We start from the raw sequence: 19,253 nt of genomic DNA on the forward strand, positions 1-19,253 counted from the left end.
TAAATTTCAAAAGCCAAGCAAGCAAAACAATAAGCAGAGTTTCAAGTTTATTCATTCTGAGAAAATTTTTACTGAAGGTGTTTCATTGAAACTGTCATGGGCAGCCAGGTTCGGTGGCTCATGTCTGTAATCCCAGCACGTTGGGAGGCCGAAGCCGGTGGATCATGAGATCAGGAGATCGAGACCATCCTGGCCAACATGATGAAACCCCGTCTCTACTAAAAATACAAAAAATTAGCCGGGCGTGGTGGCGCGTGCCTATAGTCCCAGCTACTTGGGAGGCTGAGGCAGGAGAATCGCTTGAACCTGAGAGATGGAGGTTGCAGTGAGCCGAGATCGATCCACTGCACTCCAGCCTGGTGACAGAGCGAGACTCCGTCTAAAAAAAAAAAAAAAGAAGCTGTCATTGGCTGGGCAAAGTAGTGAATACCTCTAATCCCAGCCTTTGGTAGGTGAAGGCTGGAGAATTGCTTGAGGCCAGGAGTTCAACGCCAGCCTGGTCAACATAGCGAAAACCTGTCTCTACAGAAAAAAAAAAAAAAAAGCAATAGATGTTCAGAGTGTGAAAAGAAATCACTATGAAACAGCATTTAAAAATCCTGGCCGGTCGCAGTGGCTCATGCCTGTAATCCCAGCACTTTGGGAGGCTGAGGCGAGCGGATCACCTGAGGTCAGGAGTTTGAGACCCCGTCTCTACTAAAAAAAATACAAAATTCATGGGGCGCGGTGCTGCATGTCTGTAATCCCAGCTATTTGGGAGTCTGAGGCAGGAGAATCACTTGAACCCAGGAGGCGGAGGTTGCCGTGAGCCGAGATCACGCCACTGCACTCCAGCCTGGGCGACAGAGAGACTCCGTCTCAAAAAAAATAATAATAATTTTTTTGACTTTTGATAATAGCTATGGTCACGGCCTGTTCTAGAGTATTGAGTATATTAGCTTTCAAAACAATTTAGACAGGGCAGATAACATACAGTTTCTCTGAAAATATTTAAAATGTAATTCTGGTACTTGCTAATAAATATAAGATCATTAATACAAAACTATTAATAATATGGTACTCATTCTTTACAGAAGTCCTATGGTTGAAGCACTCTGTGAAAATAAAGAAGATCGTCCATGTGGAAAAAGCACTAACCAGATTCCTGATGTTAATACGAACCTGGAAACTCCTACTGGATTAAAACCATGTGACTGCAGTGTGTGTGGGGAAGTCTTCATGCATCAGGTCTCCCTTAATAGACACATGAGATCTCACACTGAACAGAAACCAAATGAGTGTCACGAATATGGAGAGAAGCCACATAAATGTAAAGAATGTGGGAAAACCTTCACTCGCAGCTCCAGTATTCGAACCCATGAAAGAATTCACACTGGAGAGAAACCCTATGAATGTAAGGAATGCGGCAAAGCCTTCGCATTTCTCTTTTCCTTTCGAAACCATATAAGAATTCATACTGGAGAGACACCCTATGAATGTAAGGAATGTGGGAAGGCATTCAGATATCTTACTGCTCTTCGGCGCCATGAAAAAAATCACACCGGAGAGAAACCCTACAAATGTAAACAGTGTGGAAAAGCCTTTATATATTACCAGCCTTTTCTAACCCACGAAAGGACTCACACTGGAGAGAAACCTTATGAATGTAAGCAATGTGGAAAAGCCTTCAGTTGTCCCACGTACTTACGGAGTCATGAGAAAACTCATACTGGAGAGAAACCTTTTGTATGTAGGGAATGTGGGAGAGCCTTCTTTTCTCACTCAAGCCTTCGAAAACACGTGAAAACCCACACCGGAGTTCAACCTTATACATGTAAGAAATGTGGGGAAGCCTTCAAGTCATCTAGTTCCTGTGAAGTGCACGAAAGAACTCATTTTGGAGAAAAACCCTATGAATGTAAACAATGTGGTAAAGCCTTCAATTCTTCAAGTTACCTTCAGTTGCACGAAAGAGTTCACACTGGCGAGAAAACTTATGAATGTAAAGAATGTGGTAAAGCCTTTCTTTATTCCACTCACTTTCGAATCCATGAAAGAACTCATACTAGAGAGAAACCCTATGAATGCAAACAGTGTGGTCGGGTCTTCATTTACTTCAGTCACCTTCGAAGGCACGAAAGAAGTCACACTGGAGTGAAACCGTGTGAGTGTAAGCAGTGTGGCAAAGCTTTCACTTGTTTAAATTCCCTGAAAGTACACAAAAGAATTCATACTGGAGAAAGACCCTTTCAATGTAGACAATGTGGTAAAGCCTTCAGTTACTCAAAGTCTTTGCACGTGCATGAAAGGACTCATACTAGACAGAAGCCCTAAGAAAGTAAAGAGTGTGGTAATGCTATCAGTTGTATTAGTTCCTTTTGGAAGTATGAGAGCACTTATGCTGGAGAGAAATTCAAGGAATGTAAACGGTGTGATTAAGCCTTCAGTTGTCCTAATTCACTTTGAAGACATGACTCATGCGGCAATGAAATATTTAACAAATGGAGGAAGAACTTCCACTCTCCTGCAGTATTGTAAATATGTGAATGGACTCCATGGACAGAAACCCTATGAATGTAAGGAGTGTGGGAAAGCCTTCACTTCACATAATCTTTTAAAGACACTTGAGAATATATACTGGAGAGAAACTATAAAGAAAACTCTGTATCCATCCCATCTTTTGTGGGGTTTGTTTTTTGTTTTTGTTTTTGTTTTTTTTTGAGATGTAGTTTTGCTCCTGTTGCCCAGGAGTGCAGTGGTGCGATCTCGGCTCACCGCAACCTCCGCCTCCCAGGTTCAAGCAGTTCTCCTGCCACAGCCTCCCAAGAAGCTGGGATTACAGGCATGCGCCACCACGCCTGGCTAATTTTGTAATTTTAGTAGAGATGGGGTTTCTCCATGTTGGTCAGGCTGGTCTCGAACTCCCGACCTCAGGCGATCTGCCCACCTCGGCCTCCCAAAGTGCTGGGATTACAGGCGTGAGCCACAGCACCCAACCTTTTTCCCCCCCCCCACCCCCAAGATGGAGTCTGTCGCCCCAGGCTGGAGTGCAGTGGTGCGATCCTGGCTCACTGCAACCTCTGCCTCCTGGGTTCAAGCAGTTCTTCTGCCTCAGCCTTCCAAGTAGCTGGGATTACGAGTGCCCACCACCATGCCCAGCTAATTTTTATATTTTTAGTAGAGACAGTGTTTCACCATGTTGACCAGGCTGATCTTAAACTCTTGACCTCAAATGATCCACCCACCTCGGCCTCCCAAAGTGTTCATTTTACTTTTTTTTTTGAAATGGAGTCTCACTCTGTTGCCTAGGCTGGAGTGAAAGTGGCGCAACCTCTGCATCCCAGGTCAAAGCAATCCTCCTGCCTCAGGCCCCCTAGTAGCTGGGATTACAGGCACGTGCCACCACGCCCAACTAATTTTTATATTTTTAGTAGAGATGGGGTTTCACCATGTTGGCTAGGCTGGTCTTGAACTCCTGACCTCAGGTAATCTACCTGCCTTGGCCTCCCAAAGTGCTGGGATTACAGGCGTGAGCCACCACACCTGGCCCCCAGTTCTTTTTTTTTTTTTTTTTTTTTTTTTTTTTTTTTTTGAGACGGAGTCTCCTTCTGTTGCCCAGCCTGGAGTGCAGTGGCACGATCTCAGCTCACTGCAAGCTCCACCTCCTGGGTTCATGGCCTCGGCCTCCCAAGTAGCTGGGACTACAGGCGCCGACCACCATGCCCGGCTAATTTTTTGTATTTTTAGTGGAACGGGGTTTCACCGTGTTAGCCAGGATGGTCTTGATCTCCTGACCTCGTGATCCGCCCTCCTCAGCCTCCCAAAGTGCTGGGATTTACAGGCGTGAGCCACCGCGCCCGGCCTCCAGTTCATTTTAAAACCATGAAACCACCCACACTGGAGAGCAGCCTTCTTAAATGTAAGCAATATGGGAACATCTTCAATTACATCTGCAACCATTGTCGAGATTCCTCGTAGGAAGAATTAAAGGAATGGGGAAGAAGGACTTGGGCCCCAGCAGGCCTTTTGTGGCATCCAGTCAGAAGTTAGGAAACACCCTCTAGGGCAGTGCCTGCCCTCAGCTCACACACATGACTGGAGAGAAGTGAGAAGACCCCAGAGTCTGCCTTTTAAGTTTCCATCAGTGTCCTCGGGTCAGACTGTGGGAATGCTGTGCTTCTAAAACAAAGGTTTGCATCTTACAGTTCTCCCCAAGTGGGATCTGCCTGTGGACATCCTAATTCACAGACAGTGTCAGCATTGCATTATTCCAGGGCTGTTTTGAGGTCATCTCCAGCTCCATTTCCCATCTCAAAACTACACTTTGGATACTTACTGGGAAACATGTTTAAAAATTCACATCTAAATTTCTCTGTGGCAACCGCAGGTGGCTCTGAGGTGAGAGGGCTGAAGAAGCAGAACCTGTGTCATGGGACACGCCCCTTGACCACACAGCATCCACTCTCCTGCGGTTACCAACCCTACACCAACCACCACAGTCAGAATAATCTCAAAACTGCTGGTGGAGTCACAGACACACTCTGCCATGTCTTAGCTGTAGGACACTCAGAATTCTTACCTCCCCTAACTTGCTTTCCTTGTTTTCTGGCACATTCTACCCTGAGATATTCAGCGGCATATGCACTGATGATGCTCCGGCCTTCTCACGTCAGCGCATGTCACATGCATCCTGCTCCAGGACTGGTTTTCTAGCCTCCCACTGAGACTAGCACTTAGCTCTTTTTGGAAAAGGACCCACCCTGCAGACCGCCAGCTCTGTTGTGTATGGGAGGTGCTGGTGTCAGGGTTCACAAGCCATGGAACTACCTTGCTTCACATCACAAGGCAAGGTGAACTCAACTCCCAATAAACTGCTTGCTGGAGCCACCGAATTCTCCCTTTCCTGAATTGCACAGGCATGATAGGGGTCGGGTCTGTCCTTTGTTGGAGTCAGTCCCCCCTTTTCTTAGAGAGCAAGTCAGTGTGTTTTAGAAGGGAGGTGGGAGCACTGAGGGAAACTAGGTCACCATCCACCCTCATAACAACTTACAGTCTCCCTGGGTCCCAGAAGTGATCTTTGTGTCGCTTGGAGACCTGTAGTCGGAACTCTTTAGGCCTCTGGCCTCCACCCTCCCCCAACAGCAGGGATGGGTCAGGTGGCAGCATCCAAAACCACGGTGAAGACACTAGGGTCCAGAGGCTGACTGGAGCAAGGTTTGCTGGCAGATGAGGCCTCAGTGGAAGTGATGGCTACTGTGGAGATGCAGTGGAGGACCTGGTGGCTGAGCCAGGAGATACACACCTTTGCTTCTCTCACCAGGAACATTTATGGTAGTTCGAGGGGTTGGAACATTATGACTCAATGCATTTCAGGTCCTGATTTTCACATTCTTGGGCTGCCATGTTGTGCTTTTGTAGAGACATGATTATTGTACTGTGGGAGGCCAGGAAGTTTGAGATTCCTTCACTGTCAGAATGGGCTCAAGGAGCCATCTTTTGTGATAGATGTTGGGGAACTAAGGGGTATCTCTGCTACAGGAATGGGAGTGAGAACATTCACTTTTTGAAGGACAAGTATGTGTGGGTCTATGATGATGTCTTTGTAAAACTCATTTGTGTATGTGTCTGTGTGACATTATTCATATTCATTAAGTATTTTCCTCTGTGTAACGCCCTCTGATAGGTGTAGTCAACAAAGCTGTGCTAATATCTCTGTCCCCTTGATCTTGGCATTCTGGAAGACAAGAAAGCAAGCGAGAATATATAAGGCACTATGGTGGTTATTCCTGAGGAGCCAGAGAAACCTGGAGAAGAGATCAGAACACCTGGGGTCCTTCTGTTTGGGAGCATCTTTTAGTATGTGGGCTGTTACATCTGTGGGTTTGTGAATTTGTGTCTGTCCACCTGTATGTACAGTGACAAAGTGTGTGATTTTTGTATATTTGTCTAGAGGGCTGTGTGTATATATATTTATATATGTTTTTAAATATGGAATGCTTTTTTTTTTTTTTTGAGATGGAGTCTCACTGTTGCCAGGCTGGAGTGCAGTGGCGCGATCTGGCTCACGGCAACCTCCACTTCTCGGGTTCAAGTGGTTCTCCTGCCTCAGCCTCCCGAGTATGTGGGACTATAGGTGCGTGCCACCACACCCAGTTAAATTTTTTTGTATTTTTAGTAGAGATGGAGTTTCACCATGTTGACCAGGATGGTCTCAATCTCCTGACCTTGTGATCCACCCACCTTGGTCTCCCAAAGTGCTGGGATTACAGGCATGAGCCACTGCGCCTGGCTGGTTTTTTTGTTTGTTTGTTTTGTTTGTTGGTTGGTTTTTTGAGATGGAGTCTCACTCTGTCACCAAGCTGGACTGCAGTGGCATGATCTTGGCTCACTGCAGTCTCCACCTCCCAGGTTCAAGCAATTCTCCCGTTTCAGCCTCCTGAGTAGCTGGGATTACAGGCGCGTGCCACCATACCCAGGTAGTTTTTTTATTTTTATTAGAGATGGGGTTTCACCATGTTGGCCAGGATATTCTCGATTTGATCTTGTGATCTGCCCACCTCGGCCTCCCAAAGTGCTGGGATTAGAGGCTTGAGCCATCGGGCCCGGCTGGAATGCTTGTATTTTCTTGCCTGATTTCCCTGGGAGCACCCCCCTTAACACTGAATGGAGCTGGTGAGAGCAAATATCCTTGTTTCTGATATTAGATATTAAAAATATGGTTTTTCACTATCAAAGATTTTGTTGGGTTTTTCATATATGCCTTGTAGCAATTCGAGTAAATTCTATTCCTAGTTTATTGTGGATTTTTAATCATAAATGTGTGTTGAATTATGTCAGATGCTTTTTTTGCATCAGTCGAGACTGTCATTTTTCCATCATTTCCTAAAATGGTATATTCCACTGATCAATTTCCATATGGTGAACCATCCTTACGTTCCAGGGACAAATCTCACTTGGCTATATTGCATAATGCTTTGAATCTATTGCTTTATATGCTTCGCTGGCATTTATTTCAAGATTTTTGCATCAGTATTCGTAAGGTACAGGAATGCCATCTTCCTTGCTCTCACGCCATGTCACACTTGCTTGAGGGCCCTGCATTGTTCTCCCTGAGACCTCATTTTTGTAATAAGTCTTTTCATATTCTCAGTGTGTATGTGCACCACATAGCCCTCTGTGTCAACATCTGAAGCACACCTTTTCAGGCAACCATAACAGTTGGCACTGTCAGCAGGATGTCTAGATGTTGGTCACCACGCAATGGGTCAGCTTTCCCTTTCTCTCAGGTGCTAACTTGCTCTGCTACCTGGTGGCCAGCATGCTTTTTGAGCTGCTGCTGCTTGCTGCTCTGTGTTCCATTGTTGGGGCCGAACAAAATTCTGTTCCAGATTTAGCCAACCAAAGATGGCAGTTTCTATAAGTCTTTGGCATTTAAGAGCAGGAGTATTGGATTTGGGCCCTCCTTAAAATGGTCTGGGGCTAGGAGTTTTCACTTTGCCTTTCTATGTAGAATGAAGCTGGGACTGATGCTAGGTGTTGGCCTTGTCCTATAGGTCTGGTGGTGAGATTTTATCTTGTGCATGTTGGGGCCCCATTATTGGTCATTCCTGAAAGAGCAGTCATTTGAAAATGAGAAAGAGCCAGGCGCGATAGCGGTGGCTCACGCTTGTAATCCCACCACTTTGAGAGGCCAAGGCAGACAGATACCTGAGGTCAGGAGTTTGAGACCAGCCTGGCCGTTATGGTGAAACCCCATCTCTACTAAAAATACAAAAATTAGCTGGGCATAGTGGTGGACGCCTGTAATTCCAGCTACTCGGGAGGCTGAGGCAGTGGAATCTCTTGAACCTGGGAGGCAGAGGTTGCAGTGAGCCAAGATCACACCACTGCACTCCAGCCTGGGCGACAGGGTAAGACTCTGTCTTAAAAAAAAAAAAAAAAAAAAAAAGAAGGCTGGGCATGGCGGCTCACACCTGTAATCCCAGCTACTCAGGAGGCTGAGGCAGGAGTATCACTTGAACCTGGGAGGTGGAGGTTGCAGTGAGCTAAGATTGCCCCACTTTACTTCAACCTGGGCAGCAGAGTGAGACTCCATCTCAAAAAAAAGAAAAAATAAGAAAGAAGAGAAGGTAGGGAAGCTACCATTAGATGGTGTCCTGAAGTTCACACTCAGCTGGACCTTTAAGTACCTCTGCTGCTGCCGCCGCCCATGCCTCCATCTCAACAGAGACCCTGATCCTCTGGGTTATAAGGGACAACCCCCGTGGCATTCCTGTAGCTCAACAAATGTATTAGTTCAAACCTGAATAAATCCCAATATCCTTAAATTATGTTAAGCATCTGTTGTCATCCAGGAAATTCCTGCTAGGGTTTCAATGTCTTCTCCATAGTTCATTGAAATGTGGTCCAGCGTGGTGGTTTTAGGCCTGCTGGGAGGTGTTTAAGTCATAGGGTAGATCCCTCATGAAAGACTTGGTGCTCTTCTCATTAGTAAAATCTTGTTCAGGCTGCATCTGGTGAGGGTTTCACCTGCCTACATTTGCAGCAGAAAGCAGAAGGGGAGCCAGCATGTGCAGAGATCACGTGGTGAGGCAGGAAGTAAGAGGACATCAAGGAAGACAGACCCTTTAATAACCACTCTCATGGGAACCATTCCTGTGAAAGCAATAACAGAAGGGCGGTAATCTATTGTGATGGAGTTGCCTTTTTGACCCAAACACCTGCCACCTGGCCGCACCTCTCAAAACAGCTGCTTTGGAGATCAGATTTCAACGTGAGGCCAGGCATAGTAGCTCATGCCTGTAATCCCAGTGCTTTAGGACACAAGGTGGGAGCATTACTTTATCCCAGGAAGTTGAGACCAGCCTGGTCAGCATAGCTAGGCCCCATTTATTTAATTAATTAATTTATTTATAGATGGAGTCTCTCTGTCACCCAGGCTGGAGTGCAGTGGCGCGATCTCGGCTCACTGCAACCTCCGCCTCCCGGGTTAAAATTTTTAATTTTAACATCTCTGTAATGCACTAACTGACAATCCTTCATGGGATTAATCAGTCCCAGGAATCAGTTATATCTGGGAATCCCACTAAATGTAGGAAGGTACACTCTATAATTTATTTATTTATTTATTTTGAGACAGAGTCTTGCTCTATGACCCAGGCGGAAGTGCTGAGACAGACTCTCACTCTGTCGCCCAGGTGGAGTGCAGTGGCGCGATCTCAGCTCACTGCAACCTCCACCTCCTGAGTTCAAGCTATTCTCCTGCCTCAGCCTCCCAAGTAGCTGGGAATACAGGTGCGTGCCACCACACCTGGCTAATTTTTTGTATTTTTAGTAGAGATGGGGCTTCACCATGTTGGTCAGGCTGGTCTCGAACTCCTGACCTTGTGATCCACCCGCTTCGGCCTCCCAAAGTGCTGAGATTACAGGAGTGAGCCACCTCACCTGGCCTGACTTGACCTCCCAATAGCTTGCAGGTAAGAGTTTTTTGGGTTTTTTGTTTTGTTTTGTTTTTCTGAGACGGAATCTTGCTCTGTCGCCCAGGCTGGAGTGCAATGGTGAAATCTTGGCTCACTGCAACCTCTGCCTCCTGGGTTTAAGCAATTCTCCTGCCTCAGCCTCCCCCTACCCCGAGTAGCTGGGATTACAGGCATGTGCCGCCAAGCCTGGCTAATTTTTTGTATTTTTAGTAGAGACGGGGTTTCAGCATGTTTAAGCAATTCTCCTGCCTCAGCCTCCCCCTACCCCGAGTAGCTGGGATTACAGGCATGTGCCGCCAAGCCTGGCTAATTTTTTGTATTTTTAGTAGAGACGGGGTTTCACCATGTTGGCCAGGCTGGTCTTGAACTCCTGACCTTGAGTGATCTGCCCACCTTGGCCTCCCAAAGTGCTGGGATTACAGGAGTAAGCCACCGCACGTGGCTGCAGGTAAGAGTTTTTAAAGGCAGGAGTATTGTAAAGACAGCAGAGGAAACACACACACAGACACACACAGAAAAGCAGGGGTAAATTTCAGGAAAGCAGAGGCTACAGGCAAAATCATAAGTCAGTACATGGAGGTTACACAGTGGTATAAGCTTAAAAGGATGGAATACTTTGAAGTGGGGCTCATAAGTCACAGGTAGATTCAAATATCACATTTGCAATTGGTTAAGGAAGAGAGAAGTAGGCCGGGCGCGCTGGCTCACGCCTGTAATCCCAGCATTTTGGGAGGCCGAGGCGGGCGGATCACCTGAGGTCAGGAGTTCGAGACCAACCTGACCAACATGGCAAAAACCGTTCTTTACTAAAAATACAAAAATTAGCCGGGTGCGGTGGTGGGCGCCTGTAATCCCAGCTACTCGGGAGGCTGAGACATGAAAATGGCTTGAACCCGGGAGGCGGAGGTTGCAGTGAGCCGAGATCACGCCATTGCACTCTAGCCTGGGCAACAGAGTGAGACTCCGTCTCAAAAACAAACAAACAAACAGGAAGAGAGAAGTTTTGTTTAAAAATTTAAGCTAGGCTGGGCAAGTGGCTCACACCTGTAATCCCAGCTACTTGGGAGACTGAGGCAGGAGAATTGCTTGAACTTGGGAGGTAGAGGTTGCAGTGAGTTGAGATCACGCCATTGCACTCCAGCCTGGGCAACAAGAGTGAACCTCAAAAGTTAGGGAAGCCGACAGTGTAGCCTTTGGTCTGTGGCCAAAGGCCCGAGAGACCCTGGCAAATCACTGGTGTATGTCCAAGGATCCAAAAGCTGAAGAATTTGAAGTCTGATGTTTGAGGGCAGGAAGTATCCAGCACAAGAGAAAGATGAAGACGGAAAGACTCAACAAGTCAGCTCCTTGCATTTTCTTCTGCCTGCTTTATTCTAGCCACGCTGGCAGCTGATTAGATGGTGTCCACCCAAATTGAGGGTGGGTCTGCCTCTCCCAGTCCACTGACTTAAATGTTAATCTCCTTTGGCAACACCCTCACAGACACAACCAGGGACAATATTTTGCATCCTTCAATCACGTTGACACTCAAGTATCACACTAAACTCAAGGAAGGGGTTTTTGGAACCCCAATGTTTAAGCTGGTTGGTCAGAAGTTCTAGAGGCCCTGGCTTGTGACTGGCATCTAAAATGAGGGACAGTCTTGTGGAACATTGTCCTTAATCTTTGGGATGTGATGCTATCTCCAGATAGACAGTATTGGAATTGAATAGAATTTGAGGATATCTAGCTGGTGTCCGCTGGAGAGTCCTCTGCAAAATCGCTTTCTGGGTGTATGTGGAAAAGCCTAACACTCAGAGGTATTGTGTTGATTTGTTTTTCTCTATATTCTCACAACATCCCAAGTTCATAGATTAGACTACTTAATATTGTGAAGTTATCCAATTGTAAATCACTACTCAAAGTGATTTACAGATTCAATGCAATTCATAACAAATTCAATGGCATTTTTTTTGCAAAAATAGAAAAAAGAATCTCAAAATGTATATGAAACTTCCAAGGATCTCAAATATCCAAAACAATCTTGAAAAACAAGAACAAAGCTAGAGGCCTCACAATTCCTATGTTCAAAACATAGTACCAGCCGGTCACAGTGTCTCACACCTGTAATCCCAGCCCCTCGGGAGGCCGTGGTGGGTGGATCACTTGAAGCCAGGAGTTCAAGACCAACCTGGCCAAGATAGAGAACCCCCATCTCTACTAAAAATACAAAAATTAGCCGGGCGTGGTGCCGCACGCCTGTAATCCCAGGTACTTGGGAAGCTGAGGCAGTACAATCGCTTGAACCTGGGAAGCAGAGGTTGCAGCGAGCCGAGATCGGGCCACTGCACTCCAGCCTGGATGACAAAGTGAGACTGTCTCAAAAAAAACAAGCCAAAACAAAAAACATAGTACTAAGTGTGACCTTCTGGAAGGTCAAAGAATAAAAACCTCTGCTTATTATGAATGTTTTGAGAAAGTCAGCCAAAGCTTTGGCAGAAAAATATCCAGGAAAGCTCCACCAGAGGGTCCTTCACCACCACGACAGTGCTCCTGCACATTCCTTTTGTCGAACAAGAACAATTTTGGAGAGTTTTATTCCAAAATCATTAGGCATCCACTGTACCATCCTGATGTGGCTCCTCCTCCCTGCTCCAATTTTTTTTCTTTTTTGAGACGGAGTCTTGCTCGGTCGCCCAGGCTGAAGTGCAGTGGTGCGATCTAGGCTCACTGCAAGCTCTGCCTCCCAGGTTCACACCATTCTCCTGCCTCAGCCTCCCGAGTAGCTGGGACTACAGGCGCCCACCACCACCCCCAGCTAATTTTTTTGTATTTTTAGTAGAGACGGGGTTTCACCGTGTTAGCCAGGATGGTCTCGATCTCTTGACCTCATGATCCACCCACCTCAGCCTCCCAAAGTGCTAGGATTACAGGCGTGAGCCACCGTGCCCGGCCTCCCTGCTCCAACTTTTTTTGGGAGGCAGGATCTCACTTTGTTGCCCAGGCTGGAGTGCAGTGGTAGGATCAGGGCTCACTGCAGCCTCAACTTCCCCAGGCTCAGGTGATCCTCCCACCTCAGCTTCCCCAGTAGCTGAGATTACAGGTATGCGCCACCTCACCTTGATAATTTTTTGTATTTTTTTGTGAAGACAGGATTTCAGCATGTTGGCCAGGCTAGTTTCAAACTCCTGGATTTAAGCAATCAGCCTCCCAAAGTGCTGGGATTATAGGCTTGAGCCACCAAGCCCAGCTATTTCCTAATCTTAAAAAAATCTTTAAAAGGAACTCATTTTTGTTTGGTTAATAATGTAAAAAAGACTATTGACATGATTAAATTTCCATGACTCAGTTCTTTAAGGATAGACTAAATGCCTGGTCTCATCACTTGGAAAAGTGTCTTGATATTGGCCGGCACAGTAGCTCATGCCTGTAACCCCAGCATTTTGGGATCGAGGCAGGAGGGTCTCTTGAGTCCAGGAGTTCGAGGCTGCAGTGAGCTATGATTGCACTACTGCACTCCAGGGTGAGAGAGTGAGACCCTGTCTCTAAAATATGCAAAAGAAAAAAGAATGCCCCATAGGAATAGATGTTCAACATCACAAGTCATAAGAGAAATGAAGATCAAAAGCACAAAGATAATTCTTCACGTTTATCAAAATCACAGAAAATAAGTGCTGGTGAGGATCCATAGAATTTGGAATGCTTTTCATTGCTAGTGGGAATGTAAAATGGTGTAGCTATTATGGATAACAGGATTTAGGTTCTCTTAAACACTCACATACCCCTAGATAACGCAAGTAATATTTGAACATATTTTTGTGTGTTTTTTATTTCTTTTTTTAGATGGAGTTTCACTCTTGTTGCGCAGGCTGGAGTGCAATGGCATGATCTCGGTTCACCGCAACCTCTGCCTCCCAGGTTCAAGGGATTCTCCTGCTTCAGCCTTCTGAGTAGCTTGGATTACAGGCATGTGCCACTACACCTGGCTAATTTTATATTTTTAGTAGAGAGAGGTTTTCTCCATGTTGGTCAGGCTGGTCCGAACTCCCGACCTCAGGTGATCTGCCTGGCTTGGCCTCCCAAAGTGCTGGGATTACAGGTGTGAGCCACCGCGCCCAGCTTGTTTTAATTTCTTTGTAGGTATCGCTTCATCCATCTCGATTTTTATGCATGTTAATATAAATTACACAAATCTGTACACTTCCCGCCTAATTCCTCATTGCTCACATCATTAACCACAGTTCAATACTTTTTTTTTTTTTTTTTTTTTAGACAGAATCTCACTCTGTTGCCTGGGCTGGAGGGCAGTGGGCAAGATCTCAGCTCACTGCAACCTTCACCTCCCAAGTTCAGGTGATCCTCCTGCCCCAGCCTCTTGGGCAGCTATGATTACAGGCGCCCACCACCACGCCTGGTTAATTTTTGTATTTTTAATAGAGACAGGGTTTCACCATGTTGCCCAAGCTGGTCTTGAACTCCTGAGCTCAGGCAATCTGCCCACCTCAGCCTCCCAAAGTGCTAGGATTATAGGCGTGAGCCACCACGCCCGGGCTTTTTTTTTTTTTCTTTTTTTTTTTAGACAGAGTCTTGCTCTATCACCCAGGCTGGAGTGCATTGACATGATCTCGGCTCACTGCAACCTCCACCTTCTGGGTTCAAGTGACTCTCCTGCCTCAGCCTCCCAAATAGTTGGGATTACAGGCATGCACCACAATCCCTGGCTAATTTTCGTGTTTTTAGTAGAGACGGGGTTTCACCAGATTGGCCAGGCTGGTCTTGAACTCCTGACCTCAAGTAATCCACACGCTTCGGCCTCCCAGAGTGCTGGGATTATAGGCGGGAGACACCACGCCTGGCCAGGACTGGTAATTTTTTTTTTTTTTTTTTTTTTTTAAAGACGGAGTTTCGCCGGGTGCGGTGGCTCACACCTGTAATCCCAGCACTTTGGGAGGCTGAGGCAGGTGGATCACGAGGTCAAGAGATCGAGACCATCCTGGCCAACATGGTGAAACCCCATCTCTACTAAAAATACAAAAAGGTAGCTGGGCGTGGTGGCACACACCTGTAGTCCCAGCTACTCAGGAGGCTCAGGCAGGAGAATCGCTTGAACCCAGGAGGCGGAGGTTGCAGTGAGCTGAGATCATGCCACTGCACTCCAGCCTGGCAACAGAGCGAGATTCCGTCTCAAAAAAAAAAAAAAAAAAAAAGACGGAGTTTTGCTTTTGTTGCCCAGGCTGGAGTGCAATGGCGCAATCTCGGCTCACTGCAACCTCTGCCTCCCAGGCTCAAGCGATTCTCCTGCCTCAGCCTCCCAAGTAACTGAGATTATAGGCGCTGGCCACCACACATGGCTAACTTTTTTGTATTTTTAGTAGAGACGGGGTTTCATCATGTTGGCCAGGCTGGTCTTGAACTCCTGACCTCAGTTGATCCACCAGCCTTGGCCTCCCAAAGTGCTCGGATTACAGGCATGAGCCACCGCGTCCGGCCAAGACTGGTAATTTTAAATGGAAAAGTATGCCGGGCACGGTGGCTCACGCTTGTAATCCCAGCACTTTGGGAGGCTGAGGCGGGCGGATCACGAGGTCAGGAGATCGGGACCATGGTGAAACCCTGCCTCTACTAAAAATACAAAAAATTAGCCGGGCGTGGTGGCTGGCGCCTGTAGTCCCAGCTACTAGGAGAGGCTGAGGCAGGAGAATGGCGTGAACCCGGGAGGTGGAGCTTGCAGTGAGCCAAGATTGCGCCACTGCACTCCAGCCTGGGCGACAGAGCAAGACTCCGTCTCAAAAAAAAATAAATAAATAAATAAAATAAAAAATAAAAAAAAAATGGAAAAGTATGTCACAATTTGGTTGAGTTTAGAAGTAGTGTCAGAATGTTTGAGAGAACATACATTACCACTTATTCGTATATTTATATTTTAGATTTGTAACAACTGCTAAGGACTTCTGAAGAGTTTTATTGATGGAGAGATTTTAAAGGATTAAAGAATAAAACATCGCATTTGTAAATGCCATGTAAAATGTTTAGATTATTTCAGCACTCCCACTGGGTTACGTGGGAGCCACAAACAAATGGTTCTGAGCAGGCTGGGCGTGGTGGCTCATGCCTGTAATCCCAGCACTTTGGGAAGCCAAGGCGGGTGGATCACTTGAGGTCAGGAGTTCGAGACCAGCCCGACCAACATGGTGAAACCCCGTCTCTATTAAAAATACAAAAATTAGCTGGGCGTGGTGGCCCACATCTGTAATCCCAGCTATTTGGGAGGCTGAGGCAGGAGAGTTACATGAACCTGGGAGGCGGAGGTTGCAGCAAGCCGAGATTGCACCATTGCACTCCAGTCTGGGCGACAGAGCAAGACTCCCTCCCTCAAAAAAAAAAAAAATGTTCTGAGCAGAGGAAAGACTGATCTGATTTAGGTTTTGCGTAAATATCCTCCAGCTGTGGGCTGCGGGGCTTGTGTCGCTGGGTGGGTGAGTTAGGTGGACAAAACTGGATCCTAGTGCCTCGCGCCCCTTTATTGTTGTTGTTGTTTTTTTTTTTGAGACGGAGTCTCGCTCTGTCACCCAGGCTGGAGTGCAGTGGCGCGATCTCGGCTCACTGCAAGCTCCGCCTCCCGGGTTCACGCCATTCTCCTGCCTCAGCCTCTCCGAGTAGCTGGGACTACAGGCGCCCGCCACCACGCCCGGCTAATTTTTTGTATTTTTAGTAGAGACGGGGTTTCACCATGGTCTCGATCTCCTGACCTCGTGATCCGCCCGCCTCGGCCTCCAAAAGTGCTGGGATTACAAGCGTGAGCCACCTCGCCCGGCCGCCTCGCGCCCCTTTAAAACGAATAAAAAGACGTAGTTCTCAACCAGGGACGTCCTGGGTGATGCTCTGCTGGTCCTGCAGCCTTAGGGCTTTTTCCAGACGCTTTGACCTGTGCACTTCTGCTCCCACGCGGCCAGCACCTGAACTGCAGCAACGTCCTGCAGACCCAGTTTCCTTTTTTGGTACCAGGCACATGCAGGGCGTGGACAGATCCTACAATGGAACCAGCCAGAGACTGCCCTAGAGAAACTCATATGCCGGGATTTGGATGTTTGTAGGATAACATCATGAGCAGCAGCTTTGCAGGACCACACATGTTCCAGGGAGATTCTCAGAGGAGAGATCTTTGGGCAGTGTCTCCAAGGACCAGTAAGAATATTTCAGGAAGACACAACGAGAAAAAACATTCTAGGCAAAGTGAAAACTGACATTGATACTCTGACCCCAACCCCTCTTAACTGCTACTTCTGACCTGGGTCGTGGAGTTGCCATTCAAGCCCTATACCCAATACTCATCTTGAACTACTTAACTACTTATTTATGTATGTATGTATTTATTATTATTATTATTATTATTTTTTTTTTTGAGACGGAGCCTCACTCTGTCACCCAGGCTGGAGTGCAGTGGTGCGATCTCGGCTCACTGCAACCTTCACCTCCTGGGTTCATGTGATTCTCCTGCCTCAGCCTCCCGGGCAACTCTGATTACAGGTACCTGCCACCATGCCTGGATAATTTTTTTTTCTTTTTCTGAGACAGAGTTTCACTCTTGTTGCCCAGGCTGGAGTGCAGTAGCATGATCTCGGCTCACTGCAACCTCCACCTCCCGGGTTGAAACAATTCTCCTGCCTCAGCCTCCCGAGTAGCTGGGATTACAGACACGTACCACCACGCCTGGCTAATTTTTGTATTTTTAGTAGAGACAGAGTTTCACCATGTTGGTCAGCCCGGTCTCGAACTCCTAACCTCGTGATCTGCCCGCCTTGGCCTCCCAAAGTACTGGGATTACAGGCGTGAGCCATTGCGCCTGGCCCCACCTGGGTAATTTTTGTATTTTTAGTAGAGACAGAGTTTCACCATTGTTGGCCAGGCTGGTCTTGAACTCCTGACCGCGGGTGATCCACCCACCTTGGCCTCCCAAAGTGCTGGGATTACAGGCATGAGCCACCAAGCCCGGCCTACTTATTTCTTCTCACTCCCATCATCCCGATTGCCACCACCCAGGTCTAGACATTCACCTGGGTACTTGTCAAAGTGTCCTTGGTCTCCCAAACTTCAATTCCTAGTCATTCACCTCAGCACCAAAGGGACATTTTTCTGTCTCTTCCCTGCTCACACACCTCCCATGGCTCCCTAGTGCTCTCAAGTACAAGTCCAAGCTCCTCAGCCTGGCACCTGAAGTCTTGAAGACCCAGTTCTGCCTGCCCCACTATATCATTAGCATGACCAACTAGAAAGACATTAATAAAAAGAATAGAACTACCTCTATTTATTGAGTGCCTACCTGGTGCTTAGACATGTGTCTTGCAGTTTCAAGGTGCATTCACAACAGCTTTATTATCTTCATTTTACAGAAGGGGCTATTGAGGTTCAGAGAACTCAAGGGACTTGTTCAAGGTCCCCAGCCTAGGTGTGAACTCAATTCTTTCCAACTCCAAAGCTCAGGCCTAAACCCAACGCTCTGTCTCCTCCATGACAAACCTCTAGTGAGATGGGTTTAACTTTCTTGCCATTTCTGTCTTTTACTCTACTTGAGCCACTATAACAAAATACAATTACAAAATAACAAAATACAATACGATAACAAAATATGATTCTTGACACCATGAAGTCCAAGGTCAAAATGACAGTAGATTCTGTTCTTGGTGAGGGTTTTCTTCCTGGCTCAAAGATGGCTACTTTCTGGTTGTGTCCTCAAGTTGGGAAGAGGGCATGGGGGTGACAGAGAGAAAGACAGAGAGAAAGAGAGGTCGCTGGTGTCTTTTCATTATTATTATTATTTATTAGTAGTAGTATTATTTGAGACGGAGTCTCACCCTGTCATCCAGGATGAAGTGCAGTGGCGCGATCTTGGCTCACTGCAACCTCTACCTCCTGGGTTCAAGTGATTCCCCTGCCTCAGCCTCCGAAGTAGCTGTGATTACAGGTGCCCGCCACCATGGCCAGTTAATTTTGTATCTTTAGTAGAGATGGGGTTTCACCATTTTGGCCAGACTGGTCTCGAACTCCTGATCTCAGGTAATCACCCACCTAGGCCTCCCAAAATGCTGGGATTACAGGTGTGAGCCACCACACTCGGCCTGTTATTATTATTATTGAGGCAAGTTCTTGCTTTGTCACGCAGGCTGGAGTGCTGTGGCACAATCATAGCTCACTGCAACCTCAAACTCTTGGGCTCAAAGGATCCTCCTGCCTCAGCTTCCCAAAGTGCTGGGATTACAGGTGTGAGCCACCCTGCCCAGCCTGGTGTTCTGGTGTCTCCTTTTTTTTTTTTTTTGAGACGAAGTCTCGCTCTGTCACCCAGGCTGGAGTGCAGTGGCGCGATCTCGGCTCACTGCTAGCTCCGCCTCCCAGGTTCACGCCATTCTCCTGCCTCAGCCTCTCCGAGTAGCTGGGACTACAGGCGCCCGCCACCACGCCCGGCTAATTTTTTGTATTTTTAGTAGAGACGGGGTTTCACCGTGTTAGCCAGGATGGTCTCGATCTCATGACCTCGTGATCTGCCTGCCTCGGCCTCCCAAAGTGCTGGGATTACAGGAGTGAGCCACCGCACCCGTCCTTTTTTTTTTTTTTTTTTTGAGACAGAGTCTTGCTCTGTCGCCCAGGCTGGAGTGCAGTGGCGCGATCTCGGCTTACTGCAACCTCCGCCTCCTGGGTTCACGCCATTCTCCTGCCTCAGGCTCCCAAGTAGCTGGGACCACAGGTGCCCGCCATCACGCCCGGCTAATTTTTGTAGTTTTAGTAGAGATGGGGTTTCACAGTGTTAGCCACAATGGTCTC

At 47.2% G+C, this 19,253-nt stretch overlaps 1 protein-coding gene across 2 annotated transcripts in view; it reads left to right on the top strand.

Moving 5' to 3' along the window:
* Positions 1-16,012, top strand: part of ZNF490 (zinc finger protein 490) — a 42,725-nt gene extending 26,713 nt beyond the window's left edge. The window contains exons 5-6 of one of the 2 annotated variants that reach the window (XR_004032009.1): positions 1,074-2,704; positions 15,987-16,012. Coding sequence is in view for 1 of the 2 variants with exons in the window: in XM_003275786.3 (XP_003275834.1) it covers positions 1,074-2,313 (1,240 nt within the window). In the remaining variant the exon portion in view is untranslated. Of the gene's footprint in view, positions 1-1,073; positions 6,986-15,986 lie in introns of those variants that run through there. The other variant, XM_003275786.3, reaches the window with a different exon arrangement.
* The last annotated feature ends 3,241 nt before the right edge of the window (positions 16,013-19,253 follow it).

Source organism: Nomascus leucogenys, chromosome 10 (genome assembly GCF_006542625.1).
Source record: "Nomascus leucogenys isolate Asia chromosome 10, Asia_NLE_v1, whole genome shotgun sequence".
Classification (NCBI taxonomy): Eukaryota; Metazoa; Chordata; class Mammalia; order Primates; family Hylobatidae; genus Nomascus; species Nomascus leucogenys.